The sequence below is a fragment of the Lithobates pipiens genome, unplaced genomic scaffold, assembly GCF_037356315.1.
Source record: "Lithobates pipiens isolate NorthernLeopardFrog02 unplaced genomic scaffold, aLitPip1_a1.2 Scaffold_16, whole genome shotgun sequence".
Lineage (NCBI taxonomy): Eukaryota > Metazoa > Chordata > Amphibia > Anura > Ranidae > Lithobates > Lithobates pipiens.
This window is the reverse complement of record NW_027507748.1, coordinates 349963223-349984768: the sequence shown is the minus strand read 5'-3', so window position 1 is coordinate 349984768 and position 21546 is coordinate 349963223. Positions and strand designations below refer to the sequence as shown.

Genomic DNA, 21546 nt, shown 5'->3' with positions numbered 1-21546 from the left:
GACAAGTAAGTGTCCATATTTTAAAAGTAGCTGCAGTATTTGAATAAAAAAATTGCTAAAACTATTTTGGCGGACCTCCGCTATAAGGGGAAACGCAAGGAATCCTCTTTATGTCCTCGATGTAAGGGTACACCGGCCAATCTAATTCACATGCTGTGGAGATGTCCCAGACTTCACTGATATTGGCAGGATATAATTAAAAATATAAATAGTGTACTATGTATAGAAATACCACTAGAACCAAAACTATGCTTATTAAATATAGTGGAGGAACTAAATATTTAAAAAAATACCCAAATCGCAATAACGAGAGGCCTGTTCCAGGCACGAAAATTAAAATACCAGAAATGGATATCAATATACCCCCCCGACAGTCGAAGAATGAAAAACACAAATAAAAGAAATCATAATAAAGGAGGAATTTACTTATATGCATAGAGGGTGCCGAGTTAAATTTGATGCTATTTGGAAAGGTTGGGTAGAGGCTTCGGACCACGAAAATCCAAGTTGAACCATACTGGGAGAGGATGTGAGGGAGAGTCACAGCAAAGAGAATAATTTTATTTAGATTGGGTTGTTTTTTTTTTTCAACCTACAGGCTGAAGAAATGAAATCTAATGCCACGTACACACGAACTGACTTTTCGAGGGACTAAGTCCGACAGACTTTCGACGGAGTTCTGACGGAGTTCTGACAGAGTTCTGACAGACTTTCCGAATGAAAGGACTTGGCCACACACAATCGCACCAAAGTCCGACGGATTCGAACGTGATGACATACGACTGGACTAGAATATGGAAGTTCATAGCCAGTAGCCAATAGCTGCCCTCGCGTCGGTTTTTGTCCGTCGGACTAGCATACACACAAGCGGATTTCTCAGTAGGAACTGGGTCCGGCGGAGTTCTGTCGGAAAAATTTGAAACATGTTCCATTTCTAAAGTCAGTCAGACTTTTGCAAATCAAAAGTCCGCTGCAGCCCACACACGATCGAATATAAGCATATTTTCCTCAAATTATATATGCAGTGTATGTGGTATGTGTTTATGGAACCATTGTATGATATATGTTATTTCTCACATTTTGTCCATAAATAAAGATTAAAAGCAGGGTGGTACAGTAATGGGGCAGATGAGCAGGGGATTACAGTGGTGGGAAAGATGAGCGGGGGGGGGGGGGGGGGGGTGTTGAGTGCCAAGGAGAAAGGAGGTACATTGGTGGCACAGAGGAGCAGGGGGTTACAGAGGTGGGGCAAAGGAACAGGGGGAACAGAGGTGTGACAGATGTGCAGGAGGTACAGAGTCGCGTGGCAGATGAGAAAGGGGGTTACAATGGTGGGGCAGGTGAGCAGATAAGTTCAGTGTTAGGACAGAAGAGAAGATGGTTCAGTGCAGGGGCAGATGCACAGAGGGGTACAGTGGTGGGCAGATGAGCAGGGAGTTACAGTGGTGGGACAGATGAGTAGGGGGTACAGAGGTGGGGCAGATGTGCAGGGTAGTACAGTGCTGTAGCAGATGTACAGGGGGGTACAGTGGTGGGGCAGATGTACAGGGGGGTACAGTGGTGGGGCAGATGAACAGGAGGTTACAGTGGTGGGGCAGATGTGCAGGGTAGTACAGTGGTGGGGCAGATATACAGGGGGTTACAGTGCTGGGGCAGATGAGCAGGGGGTTACAGTGCTGGGGCAGATGAGCAGAGGGTTACAGTGGTGGGGCAGATGAGCAGGGGGTACGGTGGTGGGGCAGATGAGCAGGGGGTTACAGTGATGGGGCAGTTGTGCAGGGGGTTACAGTGATGGGGCAGATGAGCAGGGGGTACAGTGGTGGGGCAGGTGAGCAGGGGGGTACAGTGGTGGGGCAGATGAGCAGGTAGTACAAGTGATCTGAGGTGTGAAGGTACATGAGTTGTGACTGATCTGAGGTGTGAGTGCAGGAAGTTTATTTCTCACTGCTAAAGTAGTTTACAGCATTTACTTTCTAAAAAATCCTTTTTGTGATTTAGAGAGTGAGAAGTATACATTTTTTGTTATAAAATCAGCACCCTCAATTTCTTTGAAAACATTTTTCAGCACACTATGCTCAAAAGGTTACCTACCCCTGTCTAGAGTGTTCTGGAGGGGGGGGGGGGGGGGTCATAACACAACGGTTCAGTGAGGAAGATCACTGGACTAACCTCACATGGTTAGTACAGCGGCTCTGACCTGAACTGTCATTTTTTTTTGTGCAGCCCAAAAAACTGTATTGTGTACCCAGCTTTAGTAATGGCGGCCATGTTTTTTTCTTTGTTAGCTATTCTTTTTAGTGAATTGCCTCTGTGAGAGCTCAGACTGGTCAGTTAGTTCTATTAGGCCTCAAGTGCTTTATAAGGCTCTGTTCACATCTTGGTGACCTGGATCATGGGTGGAATCTTCGCTATTCTACTGAATCGGTGCGGCGTTGACTTTGCGTGTGCCGCACCAATTCCCAAAAGTAGTTCCTGCACTACTTTTGGCAACTTCAGGTTTCAATAGACATCTGTGCATGAAACCAGAAATGCCTGTCAAATGCCCCCCCCCCCCCCCCCAAAGTCAGATTCAGCTGAACTCACGCGATTTCTAACTCACTGCAATGTGAACCTAGGCTTACGTCCCTTTCACACTTGTGCGACTTGGGACTACAAAGTCGCAGGACAAGTTGTACCCCGTGATTTCCAACGAGTAACATTCATGAGTGCCACTTCTAGTCACAGCAACTTCAAAGTAGTCCCTGTATTATTTTGATGTGATTTGAGGTTCATAGCCCTCAAAGTTACACAGTATATGCTTCAAGTTATGTCAAAATTGCACAAGTGTGAAAAGGGCCTTACACGGTTTTATAATAATACAACATAATAACACAAGTCTGCATGTGTCTGAATCAACAAGCAACGTCAGAGAACTGGTTTATACTAGTTTTCTGGTTTCTAGAACAATCTTTCTCTTCCCACAGCTCTCACTGGTTATTGACAGGTCCCGCCATCCAATCTGCAACGGAGCTTATTAACAGCCCACCAATCACGAAACTCCAGTTGTCTTCCCCGCCCTGCTGACTCTGTTGTATAATCCGTTCTGGAACTTTCCTCTCAGACTAGTTCAGAGAAGGTAGTGGAAGACGTGAGCTCTCGTTGTATCGTCCTAGGTCTCGGCCATGACTCGTACATTGGAAATGGAGGTGCCAGAGCACGGAAACACACCGAGCAATGTGTAAGGGTTTCTCTGTGTATCTTACAATGCAAGGACGTGCATGTGTTTATTATGGTGTGTGAATACAAGGTGCGCTGCTGTCTATTGGAGCGGCTGTGTCAGGCGGCCATCTCGCGCTCTTCCTCCGCCATTTTGCGATCCCTCACAGGGCGTGTGTTGTATTCTATGGAACGTTTACTTCTTTTATTTCACTGATATATATTAAACTGTTCATTAATCCCGATGATTTCTTTATTTTCAGGATTTCGTCTGGTACAGATCGCAATGAGAACTACAGCTCAAAAATACTGGGTGAGTGCTTCTTCATCACTGTAATCGGGGTTATTAACTACTTCAGCCCCGGAAGGATTTACTCCCTTAATTCCCAGGCCATTTTTTATTTTGGAGATACAGAACTGTGTTACTTTTGTTGTGGTGTGATGTTTTTACCCACATCAAATTGATGTTGCTCACTAATACCCCCCCCCCCCCCCCCAAATAGAGCTTTCTTTTGGTGGTATTTGATCTGTGTGTGTGTGGAGATATTCTTCTTCCCCCCCCCCCCGAAAAAAAAAAAAAAAAAGCTGTTTAGGTCAATGTTGTATTATTGGTAAAACTAAATTGCAATAAGCGTTTGTTTGGTTTGTGCAAACATTATTGCGTCTACAAAATGTGAATTATATTAAAGTGTGTGTGTGTGTGTGTGTGTGTGTGTGTAAAAAAAAAAAAAAAAAAAAAAAAAAAAAAAAAAATTCAATCTCTGTGGAGGGGGGACTGACCAGAAATTCTAATGCTAACTACAATAAACATGGTTTACTGACACGCTATGTACAGGCAGTCCTCTACTTACGAACGGAAGGAGACAACAGGAAGTGAAAGGAAATTTACTCCTGTAACAGTTAAAATGGGGGAGGGAGAGGTGTCTCCACTGATGCTTTATCACCTAACCTTGTTTCCCTAACTGCCCAAAATGTTCAAAATCCAATTATTGGGACAGAAAGTGAGGTGGAATCTTATGAACAGGGGCACAGATGGCTAAACAAATGTTACAAGGGTGTTAACCCTTCCCTATGCTATCCAAAAAGCTTAAAGTGGGGTTCCACCCCAAAGTGGAACTTCTGCTCGTTGGCACCTTTTGGGGGAGGGAGGTGCAGATACCTGTCTAAGACAGGTATATGCTCCCATGGGAGTCTATGCCTCTTCCTGTCACGGTGCGCTGTTTGCTGGGACACACACGGGTCCCAGGGAGAGCGTGGACCATTCCTATTGTGCTGCACGACTCGTGCATGCGCAGTAGGGAACTGAAGCCGCAACGCTTCACTTCCTGATTCCCTTACCAAGTATGGTGGCTGCAGCAGCCGAGAGCCAGTCGATCGGTCTCGGCTGCTGACATCGATGGACCCTGGGACAGATGAGACACCAGACCTTACCTTGTTTCTGGGACAGGTGAGTGTCCATTTATTAAGTCAGCAGCTGTAGTATTTTTATAGCTGTTGGCTTTTAATACATTTTTGTAGGTGGAATCCCTCTTTAAATCCTTTTTTTTTTTTTTTGCTACACCAAAAAAAATGGATCTGCTCCGACTTACAGATTCAACTTAAGAGCAAACCTACAGTCCCTATCTTGTTTGTAACCTGGGACTGCCTGTAGTGGGAGGTACTAAAAAAATCTTTTTTTTTTTTTTTTTTTTAATTGGTCTATTGAGGGATAGTATGACTTTGGATGTGAACCCGCTAACCCTTCCCTTCACTGAGGGAGACTAGTGCTGATTGCAGTGCCATTGAGTGCAATGGTCTGCCTGGCTGGATCCACATTGGATAGTAAATGACCAGTTTCCTTTCCACCTGCTGTATAGCTGGGCGGGGCCGCTCTAGTTCTGGGTGGACGTCACGACTCCCGCCCGTTCCCTTGGGTGCAAGGCAATTGGTGGTTAGTGGTGTCTGTAGGACACTGCTCATTATCACAGGTCAGAGTAACAAGCCAACGACAGCAGCTCTTTACCACGCGATTGGCTGTGTCAGATCACAGCCAATCACAATGTAAACATACTTGCCGGTTAATGGCATTCCTTTACTCTGTCAGAGTGAGGGGAGAGCTGGTAACTGGCTAGTTTGAAAGGGGGATATCTGCACTGATGATCGGTGCTAACCTCTTGCCGCCTCATCAGCGCATAACGGTGAAGTGGCAAGTGGTTGAAGAGGAGCTTCAGGTCCCCCCCAAAGCTAAGAAAGTAGCTACAAACACTGTAGCTGCTGATTAATATAGGGACACTTACTGTTTAGGGGTTCAGTGCTGTCATACCACCAAGCCGATCCTTCAGTAAACTTTTGGGTCCCTAACATCGGCATCTTAGGGAAACTAGCTGTGATGCCATGCAATTTGTGCCCTTTCAAAGCGAATGGTCTTGGATTGCATAAGAATGCTATGTGATTCATAGTATGAAATGGGGCTAAAGGGTGTCTCCTCTCTGGGTGTGTGTGTGTTTTTTTTTTTTTTGTTTGTTTTTTTTTCTCTCAGCCAGCCATTGGGCCTGTCCCACCCCCCCCCCCCTTTTCGATCCCTGTGGCTAATTGGCTGCTGGAATGATTTTACAGGTGGAGGCAAGGGGACCACCAATCCCAACTGAAAGCTGGCTGTTCTGGTTCTGCCAGCTTGCCATTGGGGGATGTTCAAGTCCTCAATCATCTGTGGTCTAAAACTCGGTGACCTATATCTTTTGTAACTTTCAGGTTTGCTGGATGTAAGCAAGCCTCATTATTTGGCTTGGAGGCATCAGATTAAACTGATTTTTAGTTTGACCCGAGGCTTTGAAGGGCAGAGAAGAGGTCTGGGGTCTAGCAAAGAGTAACTATTTCTACCCATACAAGTGATGTTGTGTATCCCTTGTGGTAGCAATAAAGTTGATTTAAAAAAGTGTAAACAAAAAGATTATATAAAAATTTGTTTTCCCCACCTACAGATGCTGTTTGCAATGAAAACAGGAAACTTGATCAAAGCTTTGAAAGTGATTCCAGTAAACTGCAAACAAATAAAATGACCAACTTTATGGATGATTTGAGCTTGAATTCACCAAAAGAGAGGCTATCTCGATCAAGGTCCAAGACGCGTTCTATCAGTCGCAGGTCTTCTCGTTCCTCCAGCTGCTCCAGTAGTGGATCCAGCACTTCTAGTTCTTCACGGTCAAGTAGTAGGGGTAGAGCTCGATCTCCTCCTTCCCGTGATAGAAGATATAGGCAGAAAAGAAGCAGAAAAAGCTCCAGCTCGTATTCTCGTAGCCGTTCCAGGTCTTACTCAAGAAGCTACTCCAGAAGTCGTTCCAGATCATACAGCCCACGTCGGAGAAGAAGATATTCACCTGCTTACAGAAGATATTACAGGTCTCCTCCTCGATACAGGTCACGTAGCAGGTCCCGTTCATTTCGTGGAAGACGCTATTCAAGAAGCCGTTCTCCATCGCATAGCAGAAGATTCTATGGCTTTGCGAGGCGTCCCTACTCTCCTACATTCAGAAGTTGGAGAAGCCGTTCTAGAAGCCATTCTCGCAGCAGAACACCACTGCGCCTAAGTGAGAAAGGTAAGATATTTATTGTAGGAAAAGTTCTGTTCTTTGGCCCTACAATAAAGGTCACCAAGTAAAACAAAAGGATCTCCCATACAGTATGACAGTAACCTAAGTTTGTATACTGCTACTTTTCCTTTCAACTCTGTAATTTTGGATCGAATAGTGTTTCTCAACCTCCTTTCAGTCAAGGCACTCGGCAGTGACCAATGAGTCCTCTTGGAAATGGGGACCCCAAACCCCCCCCCCCCCCCCCACCACAAAAGCTGATGATTGCAGCTACAGAAAGGTTAGAGAACCAAACAAAGTTTCCCATGTTTTACAATGTGTGGGGGCACAGTGCCTCCCCCTCAGTGCATTGTGGCGTGGGGAATTTTAAAATTGGAATGCATTAGTGTCGAGTACTGGCAAGAGCCTTTGCATGCCTACCCCTGTGTTTTAAACCATATATGCTCTTAAAGTGATACTAAAGTCTTAGGTGTTTTTAAATAAAAAGCGGCCTGGATGTTCTTGGGTCCCTCTTCTGTGACCCTGGCCCCTTCCTGTTGAGTGCCCCCACAGCAAACAGCTTGCCATGGGGGCGCCCAAGCTGAGCCACAGCTCCGTGTATTCAGATGGGATGCCAGGGCACGGCCCCTGCCCCTTTTTTTCCATTTGTCGTTGGCTGACAGCAGGAACCAATGGCTCTGTGCTGCTCTGAGCCCAAGAGGAGTCATGGGAAGCCAAGACACTCCTGCAACATCGCTGGATCTAGAGGGACCTCAGGTAAGTATTGGAGGGGCATAAAATACGTTAAGCTAAACCTACCTTTACAATCTAAGCCTAGAGTAGGTTAATGGCTTAAAGTGATTGTGTTTGTGAAACAACCCATTCAGTTTGAAATGGAAATGAGGCAAAACATTTGTGTAGTCATACAGCTGAAGAGGGGGAATGGGGGTCTTTTTTTTTATAAGAGCTGGGGGAAGCGACGCAATGGCACACTGAGATTCCTAGTGAATGGCTGTGCAGCAGAGGGCGTGTCAGAACAAATCTGTTCATTGGAGGAAAGCAGACTGAGTTCCAGCATAGCTAGAGAACTGACCATGCTGGGATGGATGTGCTTCTATGCCTAGTGTTATCAATTTGTAATGGGGGAGCAGAGGGATTTGCATGTTTACCAGGGAGTTCACACAAATGAAGCGGAGAGCAGAATACTTTTTCATACAATACGTATGCTACAACAGACATGTCAACAATTTGTAGTGTTGGGGTAACAAAAGCTTTAATGACCTAATTTGTTTATGCTTTTTCATTCTTGGGGTGGGTTACACCTAAAATTCCCCCCCCCCTGGGGTCTTGTGCAGGCCAGCAAATATAGGCTTAACATGCCACCTTGATTGTGGATTTTAATGAATGCAAGTCAATGACTAGCTCCTCCAACTGTGTGTCCATGTGTACCCCTCTAGAGTTGCATTAAATGGGCAGGTACTTGTGGATTGGAGTATCAAATCAGAGGAATGAGTTCACTTTCCATGCTAGTTTGAGACAAGTATTGGCATTAAGAGAACCTTTTTTTTTTATTTTACAGAAAAGTTGAAGCTGTTGGAAATCGCAAAAATGAATGCCTCAAAAGCCCTCGGAAAGGAGGTTGAACTACCTGATAGCCTAAAGAAAATCATAGAGGTGTGTTTAAATAATTGGTGGTTTCAGTGTTTGTTTCTTTTTTGTCGTGAATTTAATATGGAAGGCCTGTTCGGGAGGGGTGGGGGGGTTGGGAGAGGGGTGCATGGAAGCCGTCGTTTTCTTAAATGGCTGCCATATTGATGTCTTGTGGTTTATACATCAAATGTCCAGATGTAACTGGGTTAAAGCTGAAAATAGTCTGCAGTGGAATGCTGCTTTGCCAATTCTGATGCATCGGTTTCCCGTTTTTGAGGATGCCCAACAGTGCAGGGTCAACTATTGCGGGAGGTGATATGTAGACCTCAGCAGTAGCTGATCTGGCACTACAAATGCATTGAAATGTTAGAGGTTGGCAATGGAAGCGCTGGACTAGAATTTTTGTTTTTGAATAAAATCTGTGGTAATGCTGTTCTTTCCCCCCTTTCAGATCAGAATTCAGTTTAAATGCCTTTTCTGTTTTCATAGAAAAGAATAATGAACACCAGCCCTTTGAGGATGAGAACCGGGTGGTAATGTTGTGGTTGGACATTGGTATTGGGATTAAACTGGGAGAAGTACACTGTCACTTAATTTACCTTCACCCACAATCGTAGGCTGCCATGTTTGTTTACAGAGCCCGTTTTTATAGCTTGGCCTGTCATCGCCTATTTCTTAATGGTTCAAGCAATTGCTTTTATCTGGTAGACAAGTGGGGTTCTTTTCTCCCCCCCCCCCCCTTTTTTAAAAGACATAATTTTAAATTGCTAGCATGTCCAATTTGTTCATATGTTTAAAAAAAAAAAAAAAAAAAAAATTTAAATGTGCCCTTTTGGGAGGTATGTTACAATTTAAATTTTCACTCTACTTTGGCATTGCATACAACGCCCCTCCATTGTTACACTGTGGGGTCACTGAAAATCCCTTGAGTGGTATTTCACAAGCCCAGGTAGAGGTAACCTTCATAATTTATTAACTATGTTCCAGATTAAGAATAAATGGAAGAAGAGGCTTGCATCACTTGCAGATAAGTTTACTGTACTGTTCTCAGATGGTTGTATTTTTCTGTTCTTTTGACTTGTTGCTGTAATATGGTGAAAAAAAGAGCTGGCACTTGCTCTATATTTTATTTTTGAGAAGGGCTTTTCAATTCCCCAAGTGGGTCTGTATATAAACATACAATGCAACAGTTGTCTCTTTATCATTGGTCAAAGCCAGTCTTATCCAAGTTGCACTCTAAAGTCAGCACAACTGCCTCAACACTTAACTATTGCATTATATTTCTTGTTTATACTAGGGCCTCATGCACACTGGACATCTTTACAGCTGCTTCTAGGGGTGTCATTATTTTATTTTTGCCCCTCCATGTTGGCCTATGTGTCTATGCACACATAGGATTTTAGCAGCATTTAGTTGCAGGAGCTTTTAAAGGCGGGGGGGGGGGGGGGGGGACTGTCAGTGTCCAGGAGCAAAAAAGTTTGCTGCCAAAAAAACCTAAAGGCTAGTGTTTGGGTTTACATCTACTTTAATTCACTCAATTATGAATTAAAATTAAAGTTCAATGTCATTCTTTCTAAACTACTGCCATAGGGTTTAACCATAAGAATATACATGTCTCCCCTCTGTCTGAGACCCAAAAAACTGCATGCTCGGTGGGTGGAGTCGGGATGTCAGACTCCCCGTCCACCTACACTCCCCTTGTCAATATGCATATTGTCCTGTGAACTTACACTGAACTTCTGCTATGATCTCTAACATCCAGTGAAAAGACAGGAAGGTAACCACATGACTTCAGCATGCCAAATCATGCTGAGATGGGGAACATCCAATTCTGGCAGAGAAGCAGAAGAAAGGAGTGGGAGGGAATTAAAAAAAAAAAAATGCATGTCTCTTAGGCTAGTGCACGAGATGTAAATCACCTGTCGCTCACAGCAGGGGGGGGGGGGGGGGGTTGATTGTTTTTCTGTTTGTCAATAATTATCTGACTGAACAATGAGGATTGCTCAGAGCTGGATTAACTGTGGCAAGACTGGGCTCAAATGATAGGAAATCTTATACTCTATGACATCAAAAAAAATCGGGTTTACACCCACTTTAACACCAAAGAGCTTGATGCCTGTAAAAGCAAAGTAAGGGCTTATTCTTACTTTTTAGCCCAAAAAATGCTTTTATAGGCTGTGGAGGTTGGTGTCTGTAAATCCAGGAAGTGAACAGGCAGCAGCTTCAGCTGTCCAGTTAAAATGGTTGCAGGCAGACTTGGTGGAGGGAGATTTCTGCAGCATATTTGACAAGTACGGAATCGCAGTGTGTATAAATACAATATGTAGAGTGTTTGGAGGAAACTTCAGAATGGCAAAGATGGATGTATTACAAATTATGTGAGATTGCAGTTCCTCATAAAGACTTGTTTTAAAGGAAAGTTGAAGGGGGGGGGGGGGGGGGGGAAGTCCTGTGAGCATGAGGCCTTAATCAACTGACCCTCTCTGTGCCTAGGTATTGTAATTACTAGACAAGTTCAATTTTTATAAATGGATTTTTACTTTTTGGACCAAAAAGCTGATAAATGTTTGGGTTTTTTTTTTTTTTCCCCCTGACAAAATTGGTCATTTAGACATGCAGTTGGTGGTGGAGAAAAATGTGTGGATGAGCCATGTCTTTTTAACCACCTGCTAGCCCTCCCCAAAGCTGCAATAAACAGCAGACGGTGTATACATATTGCAATTTTCTTCATGCCTGCGACAAGATCTACCTGACATTAAGTGGGCAGGAAGCGCCAAACGCCCCACAACTGTGTGCAATGCACACAGATGTGGCACATCTGTTGGCAAAAATGGTGTTAAAAAAAGTTGAAGAGGTGCCTCATCACATCCTCATTGCCTATCAATTGCTTTTAAGGCATGAACCAAATGTGGATTGTGCTTCAGAGGAAAGCTTATATATTTTTTTTTTTTTTTTTTCCTCTCCCCCTGTAGTAACCATACTTTCTGTTCTCTCCCCCCTTTTTAAAAAAAGAGATCTAAAACTTCAGAAGAGGATAGACAAAGTGGCAAGTCGCGCAGTTCCAGTAGTTCAAGCGTAAGTATAGTGTACAAAACTGTTTGTTTCAACCCCCTGTGACATACTAATTTCCAATGAATCTTTAAAGGGGTTGTAAAGGTTTGTTTTTTATTTTCTGAATAGGATTTTTTAAGCTAGTGCATTGTTGGTTCACTTACCTTTTTTTCCCTTCTAAATGTTTTTTTGGTCTGAATTTCACTTCCTGTTCCTCAGTAAGCTGTTCAGGCTGACTAAACACTAGGGATGAGCTCAGGCGTGTTCGTATGGACCACGTGCAGAGCCCGCCAGGAAGTCGGCGCTGCGCTAACCACAGGCAGTGAGACATTGCTCCAATGCGTGGCTGCAGAGATCGGGCAATGTCTCGCTACCTGTGATTAGCGCTGTGCTGACTTTCTGGTGGGCTCTGCACGTGGTCCTTGCAAACACGCCTGAGCTCATCCCTACTAAACACCGCTCGGATGATGGTGTCAAGTTTACTGAGGAGAAACCGGAAGTAAGAAATTCGGACAGAAAAACATTTAGAAGGGAAATCTGAGGAAAAGTGAACCAACAATGCACTAGCTTAAAGGAACCTATTTAGAAAATAAAAACGAAGCTTTACAACCACTTATGGACCAGAAGGTTTTACACCGTGTGTGTGTGTGTGTTTTGCATCTTCGTGGCACACAAATTAAGCACCATACTAAGACCCCATAAACACTGGCACCACTCCATGTCAGCGGTGAGGCAGCATCACTTTATCATCGTTCTAGCTTTGCTTTTTCGGTTGCTAGCAGGATGATTAAAGGGGGGGGGGGGGGGGCGATGGCAGAAAGGGTTAAATGCGCTCCTGTGCTTTGCAGGTTCTTCAGCAGTGGTGCCCATTCTTTCCCATGGGCAGGGGTGGTGGAGGCCCAGTGTATTCACCGCTCCAAAGATGCGGCTTGCAGGACTTTTTCTAATGTCTTGCAAGTGCCACTGCTCCAGTGTGAAACCACTCGGCCTCTCGTGCTGGGGCTGCAGGGGAGGCACTTTAGAGGTGCTATTTTTAGCCCTTTAGCACCTGAAAAACGCCTCCAGTGTGAGAGGGTGTGTTTTTTTGTTTTTTCCTGTCAGGTTTGTTCTGTCAGTGTGTGTGCCACTTACTGAGTCTATAAAGCTTACTGTCTTTTATTTTTCACAGGGTTATGGAGCTGCGTCGCGAGACAGGGTGGAAGCTGTCAAAGAACAGATGGAGACCAACCATAGGAGTCCATACATGCTGTGGTGTCCAGTGACCAGTGAAGCGAAATCATTCTCAAAAAGCTTGTCTCCTAAAGAGGCTTATAAAAGCAGGGCTCGATAGCCTGTATTTCTGGACTTTTTTTTTTGTACAGTTTTTCAAAGATTATATTTTCATAGAGGGTATTTATGACCAAGCGGGTAGGGAAATGGGAATGATTTGTTTAATCTGATCATTGATCAGTGTTTGGCAATGGTTCTTTTTAATATGGGTCTTATTTTTCAGATTTGGCCTAGTTCGTGAAGGACACAAGATTTTCAGGTGGGATCTTTATTTGTAAATAACTGTATATAACATTTTGTACACTAAGAAATACTTAGCCATGTCACTTTTCTTTTCCCTGTGCAGTTTTTATTGGAGCAAATGTTTCTGTAATATACAGCAAGGGCATGTTTTTTTGTTTTTGTTTTTTCTTTGCCATTTTATTCATGGTAAAGTGCTTCAAGTACCAATTCAGTAGCGAAAAGTAGCCTAACATGTGTTTAAATATTATTCATTTGTCTTGTACTGTGTTTACATTTAATAAACAGTGATTTAAACAAGTCTTGTCTATGTATTCATTCAGTGTGTCCACTAAAATCACAACTGCATATCTTGGCATGTAGAATTGCATTTCCTCAATATGCTGTTTGCTGACATAATACAAGTAATGTTACTGGGTTCATCAGACGGTAATTATTTTCATAGACCACCGATTAATATGTGAAATCTATGGGGGGGGGGGGTGGGTCTCGACTGGAGCCCTGTTGCCCCTAAGGTGTCTAAACACATTCAATGTGATTGTAAATTCTCATTTAAAAAGTTATTTCTTTATGTTCATGGACTTACACAGCTCCTTTCTAAGACCATTGGGTTGTTGTGCCACCTTCAGGAGAGGACTAGACATAACATGGGGTAATAAAACTAGAACTTTCTGGGTGTGGTCCCTTGGGTAACAAACCCTCAGCCTGCTACTGCAGCTTCAGGTGTGTGTAGGGGGGGGGGGTTTCTGCCTAGTGAAGGACCTAGGAACCCTGCAGGCCCATCGGTGCGTGGATTTTTCTGCAGAAGCTTTGCTTTTTGCACAAGATTAAAGATCCTGTGATCTGCTATCAATAGCCGGATGGGTGACAGGCTGGATACTCTCCCCAGCCTGGCCATCGATCGCGTACAGTGAAAGTAAACAAGTGCAGTGCTCATATAGAATCACAGATCACTAGTGACCAACAAAATTAAATGCTATCAACACTTGTGTTGTATATAATAATGTGACAATCGTAAATCAGAAGTGTCAAAGAGGAACCAAACTGAGTCTCAAATCATATAAACAAAGTCCAAACATCTCCAGAAAGACAAGTAGTGAATCCATTGGTGAGAAAATGGTATGTTTTAACAAATTTGTTCAATGGGTGATCCCCCACCATGGATAGAGGCTTACTGGACACAGAAGGGCTTGTACCCACTGGGTAAATCGAGCTTAGATAATGGCAGCCTTCTACAACAGCAGACTCCAGAAATCCTTAACGGAACTCAGAATAGCATGCATTTAGAGATTTAACTGCCAGGAGGAAAAAATAGAAGGGCACATAGCATAATTCTATTAAACCCAGCTTTTTTATTAAAGGAATAACGCTCACAATTGTGATAAATTCAACTGCTTAACAGAGGCAGTGGCATCGGCAATCTTTCCCAACGTGTTTCGTCCTATGGGACATCATCTGGAGTACTGATCCACGGTTTTTACTGCATGTGTGCTTCTCCCCCCCTCCCCCCCCCCATTGAATTATGGCTCCAAAAAATTAATTGGGCCAATTTCCGGGGGGAAAAAAACAAGATGGTGACGCTGGCATGTGTTCCAAACCTCATTTGAAAACAACGCAGACGTCACAAGTGTGTAGTACTGATCTGATAGCTACATCGTAGTCTAAGACTGCCCATAAGCATGTAATTACTGCGCTGACCAGAAGTTTACCAAGCTTCCGGATGAATAAAAATGGCGCCGACCTGCTTGCGATGCAAGCCTCGTTTTAGGATTGGCCTAAAACCAGAAGTGGGAAACTGGATGTATATTGCGCTAATGGTTTGCAATGCAAGCCTCTGTTTGAAATTAACCAAAAACTGGAAGTGAGAAATGGCGCATATGTCGCGCTAACCTGACGGCTTGCGATGCAAGCCTCATTTTAGGAACAGCCAGAGACCGTAATATGTGCTCATTGGCCATGCTGGCTAACGTTAACATGCAGAGCCAGAAGACTAAAAAACAAACTACTTGTTTTAGAATAAAAAATTTCACAAACCTACCTAATCGTATAACAGAATAGGGCAAAAAAATAGACCTCATAGCAATTAGTCAAATTACCATAAGGACAAATATTAACCAATGAGCAAAAAAATTTGACTAGAATTGAAAAGTACAAAATTATCCATCTTAAATGAACTGGCTATAAAGACTATCCATGAAGAAAATCTATTACAAAAATTGTTCTATTAATGTAAAAACTGGAGCCTGAGAGGGTGGGGTCTGAACATGGAGTAGACATGCTCGCATAGCTCTGTCCACCTTCTTGGCTAATTGGTGCTTAACCGGTTCCCGACCAGCGCACGCCGATGTAAGTCGTCAGAATGGCACAGGCAGGCATATTGGCGTACAGGTACGTCCAATCTTCAATGCCGCCCCAGGCCATCGGGAGCGCGCCGGCGGCACGCTCCTGTGCTGGTCGGGGCCACCGTGAGTCCGGTCGCGGGACCCGCGGGCTCAATCGCCGTGGGCATACCCGCTATCGTCTCACGGGACGGCTGAATGGAGGAAATGCTGTGTAAACAGCATTTCTCCATTCTGCCTAGCAACTAGTGACGCTGATCTCTACTCAATGTGATTAGAGCAGAGATCAGTGTTCACTAAATAAAAGCCCCACACCCCTAGGAAGACTTAACCCCTACACTCCCACCCCCTGGCTAACCCCTTCACTGCCAGTGTCATTTACACAGGAATCGCTGCATTTATATAGCAGTGATTACTGTATAAATGACAATGGTCCCAAAAATGTCCGATGGGTCCGCCACAATGTCGCAGTCACAATAAAAATCGCTGATCGCCGCCATTACTAGTAAAAAAATAATAAATTAATAAATGCTATAAAACTATCCCTATTTTGTAAATGCTAAACTTTTGCGCAAACAATCAATCTAGCAATAATATTTTTATTTTTATAGTACGGTCTATCTATTAATAATGTCACTTATTTGTATGTTTTTATCATTAGTTTTATTTGTAATCTGTATTTACCATATTCATGTGTAATTTATATTTGGTTTTAAGTAAGCAGCATAATTGTATATTAGCAAATTAACATACACATATAAGCTCTGCATGTAAAAACCATCGGTGGGCTAAACGGCAGAATATTACATAGGATGGTAATAGGAACACAATCACCACCGCGCTTTATCCGACATATGGGCATTCCCACAGTAAAAATGGCGGCGGTTGTCCGCGCATGCGCGGTAGGTGTATTGTGTCCTATAAAGAGCGTGAGGTGTGTAAAGATGGCCGCTCCGGATGACGTCCTAGTGACGAAACGCGTAGGGCGTGGCCGATCGAACACACACTTCCAATACAGACGGCGTGGAAGACGAACGGAACGCTCCCAGCAGCTTCCATACCTTTCACATTGCACCTTTATACTGCATCTATTTAAGCCATTATTTCTACCAAAAGTGTGAGTAGTTTTAAGTATCTTCTTAATAAATTGATTTATACAGTATCACACTATGTATGGTCCTCTCTTTCAATATATATATACACTGGGACATACTCCACCTGGAAATAACGAGGGATCCTCAGCAGCCTATTTGAAGCAAGCCAGAGAGCGACACAGTAGCTCATACTGTGAAGGCTGATCCACCCCGGACGGGGTTATTTTTCTGGTGAGAGTACAACCTAGAAGTGTCCACAATGCATGAAGAATAGTTGTTTGGATCCATCACATCCCCTCCTTTACCCACGGGAAATCCCCCACTAATTGCACTGCACCAGAGACTGCTTGCTTTTTTATCTTTTTTTACTTTTTTACCGTTCATCTTCTCTTTGTATACATTTTTATATTTTTATATTTTTTGGGACAAATATCGAATATTCTCAATTTTATTTTTCTGGGAATTTTTAATTCATTTTTATTTTATTTTTATTTTTATTTTTCATTTTTATATTTATATTTACCTTTATTTTTATTCTTATTTTTTCACTCCTAACATTTGGCATGTTTCACGTGAAGTATTGATATTCATCACAGATTTATTGTACATTTTAGCATTGCACGCATAGACTTCATTTGTCACATTTGTGCACTTTAAACCCAACAACTGTGTTAATTTAGTGGTTTATATTTTACATGTATAATCTTTTACCTAATTCATCACCAATATATTAAGTAGTTCACATGTTTTAAGGTATTTATATGATCTAGAGTTTATAAGGTGATCACTTATTTAGGTTTTTATTGCACTTGAGTTAAATCTTACTTTTTAGCCAGCACGCTGGCAATTATTTACTATGTGACAAACATTTTATATACACATATTTTTTGCTTATAGTTTATATTTTATTTCAACACTAATATATTGCACATTGGCACTCATACACCGGATTGATGTAACACTTGTAATTTTAGTTTTTGATATATAGGTATAGCGCCAGATCTATTCATAGTACTCCCTTATCAAACAATCAATCGCTTACTGCGATTTTTTTTTTTTTTTTTTTTTTAACCAAAAATATGTAGATTACGTATTGGCCTAAACCAGGGGTGTCTAAACTATGGCCCTCCAGCTGTTGCAGAACTACACATCCCATGAGGCATTGTAAAACTCTGACATTCAAAGACATGACTAGGCATGATGGGGATTGTAGTTCCTGAACAACTGGAGGGCCGTAGTTTGGACACCCCTGGCCTAAACTGAGGGAAAACATTTTTTATATATATTTTTGGGGGATATTTATTATAACAAAATAAAAGCGTGTTTTTTTTTTTTTTCTAAATTGTCGCTCTATTTTTGTTTATAGCGCAAAAAAACGCAGGGGTGATCAAATACCACCAAAAAGTTTATTTTGTGGGGGGGAAAAAAAGACGTCAATTTTGTTTGGGAGCCACATCACACGACCGCGCAATTGTCAGTTAAAGCAACGCAGTTCCGAATCGCAAAAAGTGGTCTAGTCTTTGACCAGCAAAATGGTCCGGTCTGTAAGTGGTTAAGATGGCTACCCCCTGGAATTATCCCGGAGCCGCTGAGATTACTGCTGACACTCAGCCTGGAATGAAGCAGAAGGAAGATAAGCTACCAAAGACGAAATGTTATAAATGAGAATAGAGGATCCCGTTGAACGGGAAATAGAAAGGGACTATATAGGGCTCCTGTTGGACCGGAGATGGGAGGTCCCAGAAGTAGCAAAAAGATGGGAGGGAGACCCCCCCCCTTTTTTTTTTTCTCCCCAGAATAGATCAAGTCTAGGAGGGTAACACCCTGAAATTGGGGGTGGGTGAAACTTGAGGGGAGTTGGGGCCTCTGAGATAGCGGAGGAGGAATGGATAAGGGGAGGAGGTGGGAAGGGGGTTACATGGGGTGGAATCAGGATAAAGTTTTTGGAGCTTGAGGGGAGGGTATATGGGCACCAATTGCTAAGTTTTATATATAGAGGAGTTTGTTCTTTTTCCTCATTTTGCCCTTTTCTTGTCCCCTCTTGCTCACATTTTTACTGGGGTAGTTGAAGTATTATGTGACTATATAAAAGTAGCCGGAGGGATGAGATCGAATCGGAGCTCCTTGGCCATTTTAGACCAACCCCCCCAAAACTACAGTTTAGTAGTGGGTGCATCCCCTTAGGTGCTTAGAAAGGGGAGGATATTTTGTGGGGGGGGGAGGGGGGATTTAAATTTTTTTTTTTTGCCCTTAAGAGATGGAGGGAGTAAAAGTGACTTCCTTAAATTCCAATGGACTGAATGTCCCAGAGAAACTAAGGATGCTTTTTAATGATCTGAAGAGCCGCCTCATTCTTCCCATGTGTATACCATGCTTCAAATCAAGAAGCAAAATCTAAGGGTGTATCGATTCTGATCTCGGAGTTCCTTGGTAGACAAACGTTTAGCTATAAATGGTAGGTTTCTCTTCCTTAAGGGTCATAGTGGAGGGATGAAGGTGACCTAAGCTACCTTATATGCCCTGAATGTACATCAAGACTGCTTTATGAGGAAAACTCAGAGTTAATAGAGTTTGCAGGAGGTAAATTGATTCTCGAGGGAGATTTTAATATCCCCCCCTGGACCCCAAAATGGATACGTCATCTGCCCCAGTTAGGGACAGAATAAAGCAGAAATTGCAGTTAGTAGATGTATGTCGGACTCTACATGGAGGAGAAAAAGACTATACCGTCTTCTCCAACCACCATCAAGTGTATTCTCTCATAGATCTATTCCTTGTCCCACACTATCTGCTTACTTCAGTACTGGAAGTATTGATAGGAAGCATAACGGGGTCAGACCATGCCCTGATCACTTTGCGTCTCTTCCTGTCCAATGCGGTATTCTCCCTGGAAAGATGGTGGTGTTTAAAATGGAAGTAAACCCTTCCAAACAACTTTGACCTACAGGTAAGCCTAGATTAAGGCTTACCTGTAGGTCCAAGTAATATATTTGCCCGAGACAGCGGCGCGCAGGCGCACTAAATGCGGCAAGTCCAAGAATGGATTTGCCAAATTTGTCTACTCCCGTGCGCATGCGCGGGAGTGACGTCATCGCGGCTCCGGCGAATGGCAGCGTCGGAGCTCCGAGACGCGACTCCCGTGCGCATGCGCGGGAGTGACGTCATCGCGGCTTCTCCGCTGTCATTCGTCGGAGCTGCGAGAGACGCCACAACCAAGATGGATGCGGCGGACTACAGGTGACAGCGGCGACTTCGCTGGCTCCTGTGTCAGGTAAGTGACACATAATGAGCTACTATGCGATGCATAGTAGTCCATTATGCTTTACCTTTGCAGGGAAAAAAAGAGGAAGTAAACCCATCAGGGTTTACTTCCTCTTTAAATTAGAGCTTGTTACAGAACCCCGATATCTGGGAAGACGTAGCAAAAGAAATTACAGCATATTTTCAAGTAAACAACACACTGGGGAGTGACCTGGATTTGGTATGGGAGGCACACAAGACAGTGATTAGGGGGATCTTAATCAAACATGGATCTAGATTAAAGAAGGGACAAGAAAAACAGATAATGAAACTGTTGGAGGAAATCCAGGTGTTGGAGCTCCAACATAAAACCTCAGTTACCCTCCCTGGGAAGGGATCTGGCTCACTTGATTGTAGACACCCTCCGTTACAAAGCTAAAGCAACAATACAATCAAGTTGGAAGGTAACATACGAACTGGGAGACAGATGTGGTAAACTACTAGCTGGGAAACTTAAAGAAAGAAGTATAACCATATACACCTCAAATAAAAGGAAAAGATGTCCTCACTACCAAAAGATATAGCCCAGGTATTCGGAGAATATTATTCCTCTCTATATAACCTGACTCCTTCATTCACACCCTCGTTTGCTGTAGAGGAATATCTTTCCTCAACATATCTCCCCCAGTTACCATCATCAGTCCGCTGTAACTTGGTGGCCCCTATCTCTACTAATATTAATCGGTGTATACTACGCTGTGACAAGGACTTTGATTAAGCCGCCAACACAGCTTTTAGGCAAAAGCGTGAAAACACATTTTTCCCAAGGCGTCTTTCAGGACAGCACCTGAGAGAGTGACTCCTCCCTCCTCATTAGGAAACACCTTCTTCCTCCAAACTTTAAAGGGAGGCACCTCCCTACCACATCTCAGTTATTGTGTTTTCTCTGGCCCGGAGGGAACATCTTTTGGGAGGGAGTCAAGGTATCTTGGGTGTTCCTGAGGGACAGGGCTTCCTTCCTTTTTTTTCCTCCTTAGGGACCCGCTGTCCTCCCGACTTACCCAGGCCTCGGCAGCGGTAGCAAGCGGGCTCCTCTTTCCCTCTTAGTGCTCGGAGAGAGCCGAAGATTCAGTGGCCCACACGTTCGTAGGAGCGGCGCGCGTGTGCCGCCGCCATGTTCTTTCGGCGGTCGCGCCGGAAACGACAGAGCGGGTCACTGGGTCGGCGAAAACTTTGTTTCAGGCGTGGACGCAGGGGGGAGGAGGGAGGACAGGAGCTGGTGCCTATTTGCGCTTTCGGTCCGGTGCAGATGCATTATGGGAGTCCGAAGGCAGCGTGTGAAGCCACAAGTGGAATTCTGCACACCTGCTATGGAAGAATCAGCGTCTGCAGCAGTGGGGACAGGCACCAGCAAAGTCCAGGTAGGAGGCAGCGGTTAAAGTCTGCCTTTTTCTCCTATTTCCTGGCTTTTGGTGTCTCTCTTTTTTCTTTCCCCCCTGGTGGCAAGGGGCCTGTCGGGGCACTGGAGGCTGACTGGTTTCTTCTCAGTGCACCTGTGTGGTGATCCTTATCAAAGCTGAGACTGGGTCTCACTAAGGGTCCCCTGTTTTATTTATTTTTTTTCTTCTTCTTCTTCATAGGCTAAGAGCTCTGATCCAAAGAAGAGATGTCCTTCTTACAGGGCCAAACTGGGAGAAAATTCGAAGAAACCCTTATGCAGTGCCTGCATTACTTCTTTGGTTAAAGAGGAATCGGCCTATGTATGTGAGGATCTGGTTGCCTCTGTAAAGAAGGAGCTATACGCCATGATTCAGAATTTTCATGACTCACTAGTAAACCCGGCTGCTAGTCAGCCTTCCACTTCAGAGTCTATCCCAGTGTTGGCATCTCTGCCTGAAGACCCTTCAGATAGGGAAAAGC

General features: G+C 43.7%; 1 protein-coding gene across 2 annotated transcripts; it reads left to right on the top strand.

Annotated features, from left to right (window-relative positions):
- Nucleotides 1-3048: 3048 nt before the first annotated feature.
- RSRP1 (arginine and serine rich protein 1) lies at nucleotides 3049-13253 on the top strand. Of its 2 annotated transcripts, XM_077481885.1 has the most exons (6): nucleotides 3049-3217; nucleotides 3459-3508; nucleotides 6156-6770; nucleotides 8323-8417; nucleotides 11406-11468; nucleotides 12613-13253. In XM_077481885.1, exons 1-6 carry the CDS (start codon nucleotides 3162-3164, stop codon nucleotides 12772-12774), a joined length of 1041 nt encoding a protein of 346 aa, XP_077338011.1. In that variant the 5' UTR covers nucleotides 3049-3161; the 3' UTR covers nucleotides 12775-13253. The 2 variants fall into 2 exon arrangements, with proteins under 2 accessions (XP_077338011.1, XP_077338012.1); XM_077481886.1 differs by lacking the exons at nucleotides 11406-11468; nucleotides 12613-13253 and adding an exon at nucleotides 8883-9487.
- Nucleotides 13254-21546: the final 8293 nt, after the last annotated feature.

Bases quoted from the DNA above. Each gene is read 5' to 3' on its own strand.
- RSRP1 (XM_077481885.1), top strand. From the start codon at position 3,162: ATGACTCGTACATTGGAAATGGAGGTGCCAGAGCACGGAAACACACCG. The intron at 3,218-3,458 runs GTAAGGGTTTCT...CTTTATTTTCAG, and splicing joins GGAAACACACCGAGCAATGT to GATTTCGTCTGGTACAGATC. The intron at 8,418-11,405 runs GTGTGTTTAAAT...TTTTAAAAAAAG, and splicing joins GCCTAAAGAAAATCATAGAG to AGATCTAAAACTTCAGAAGA.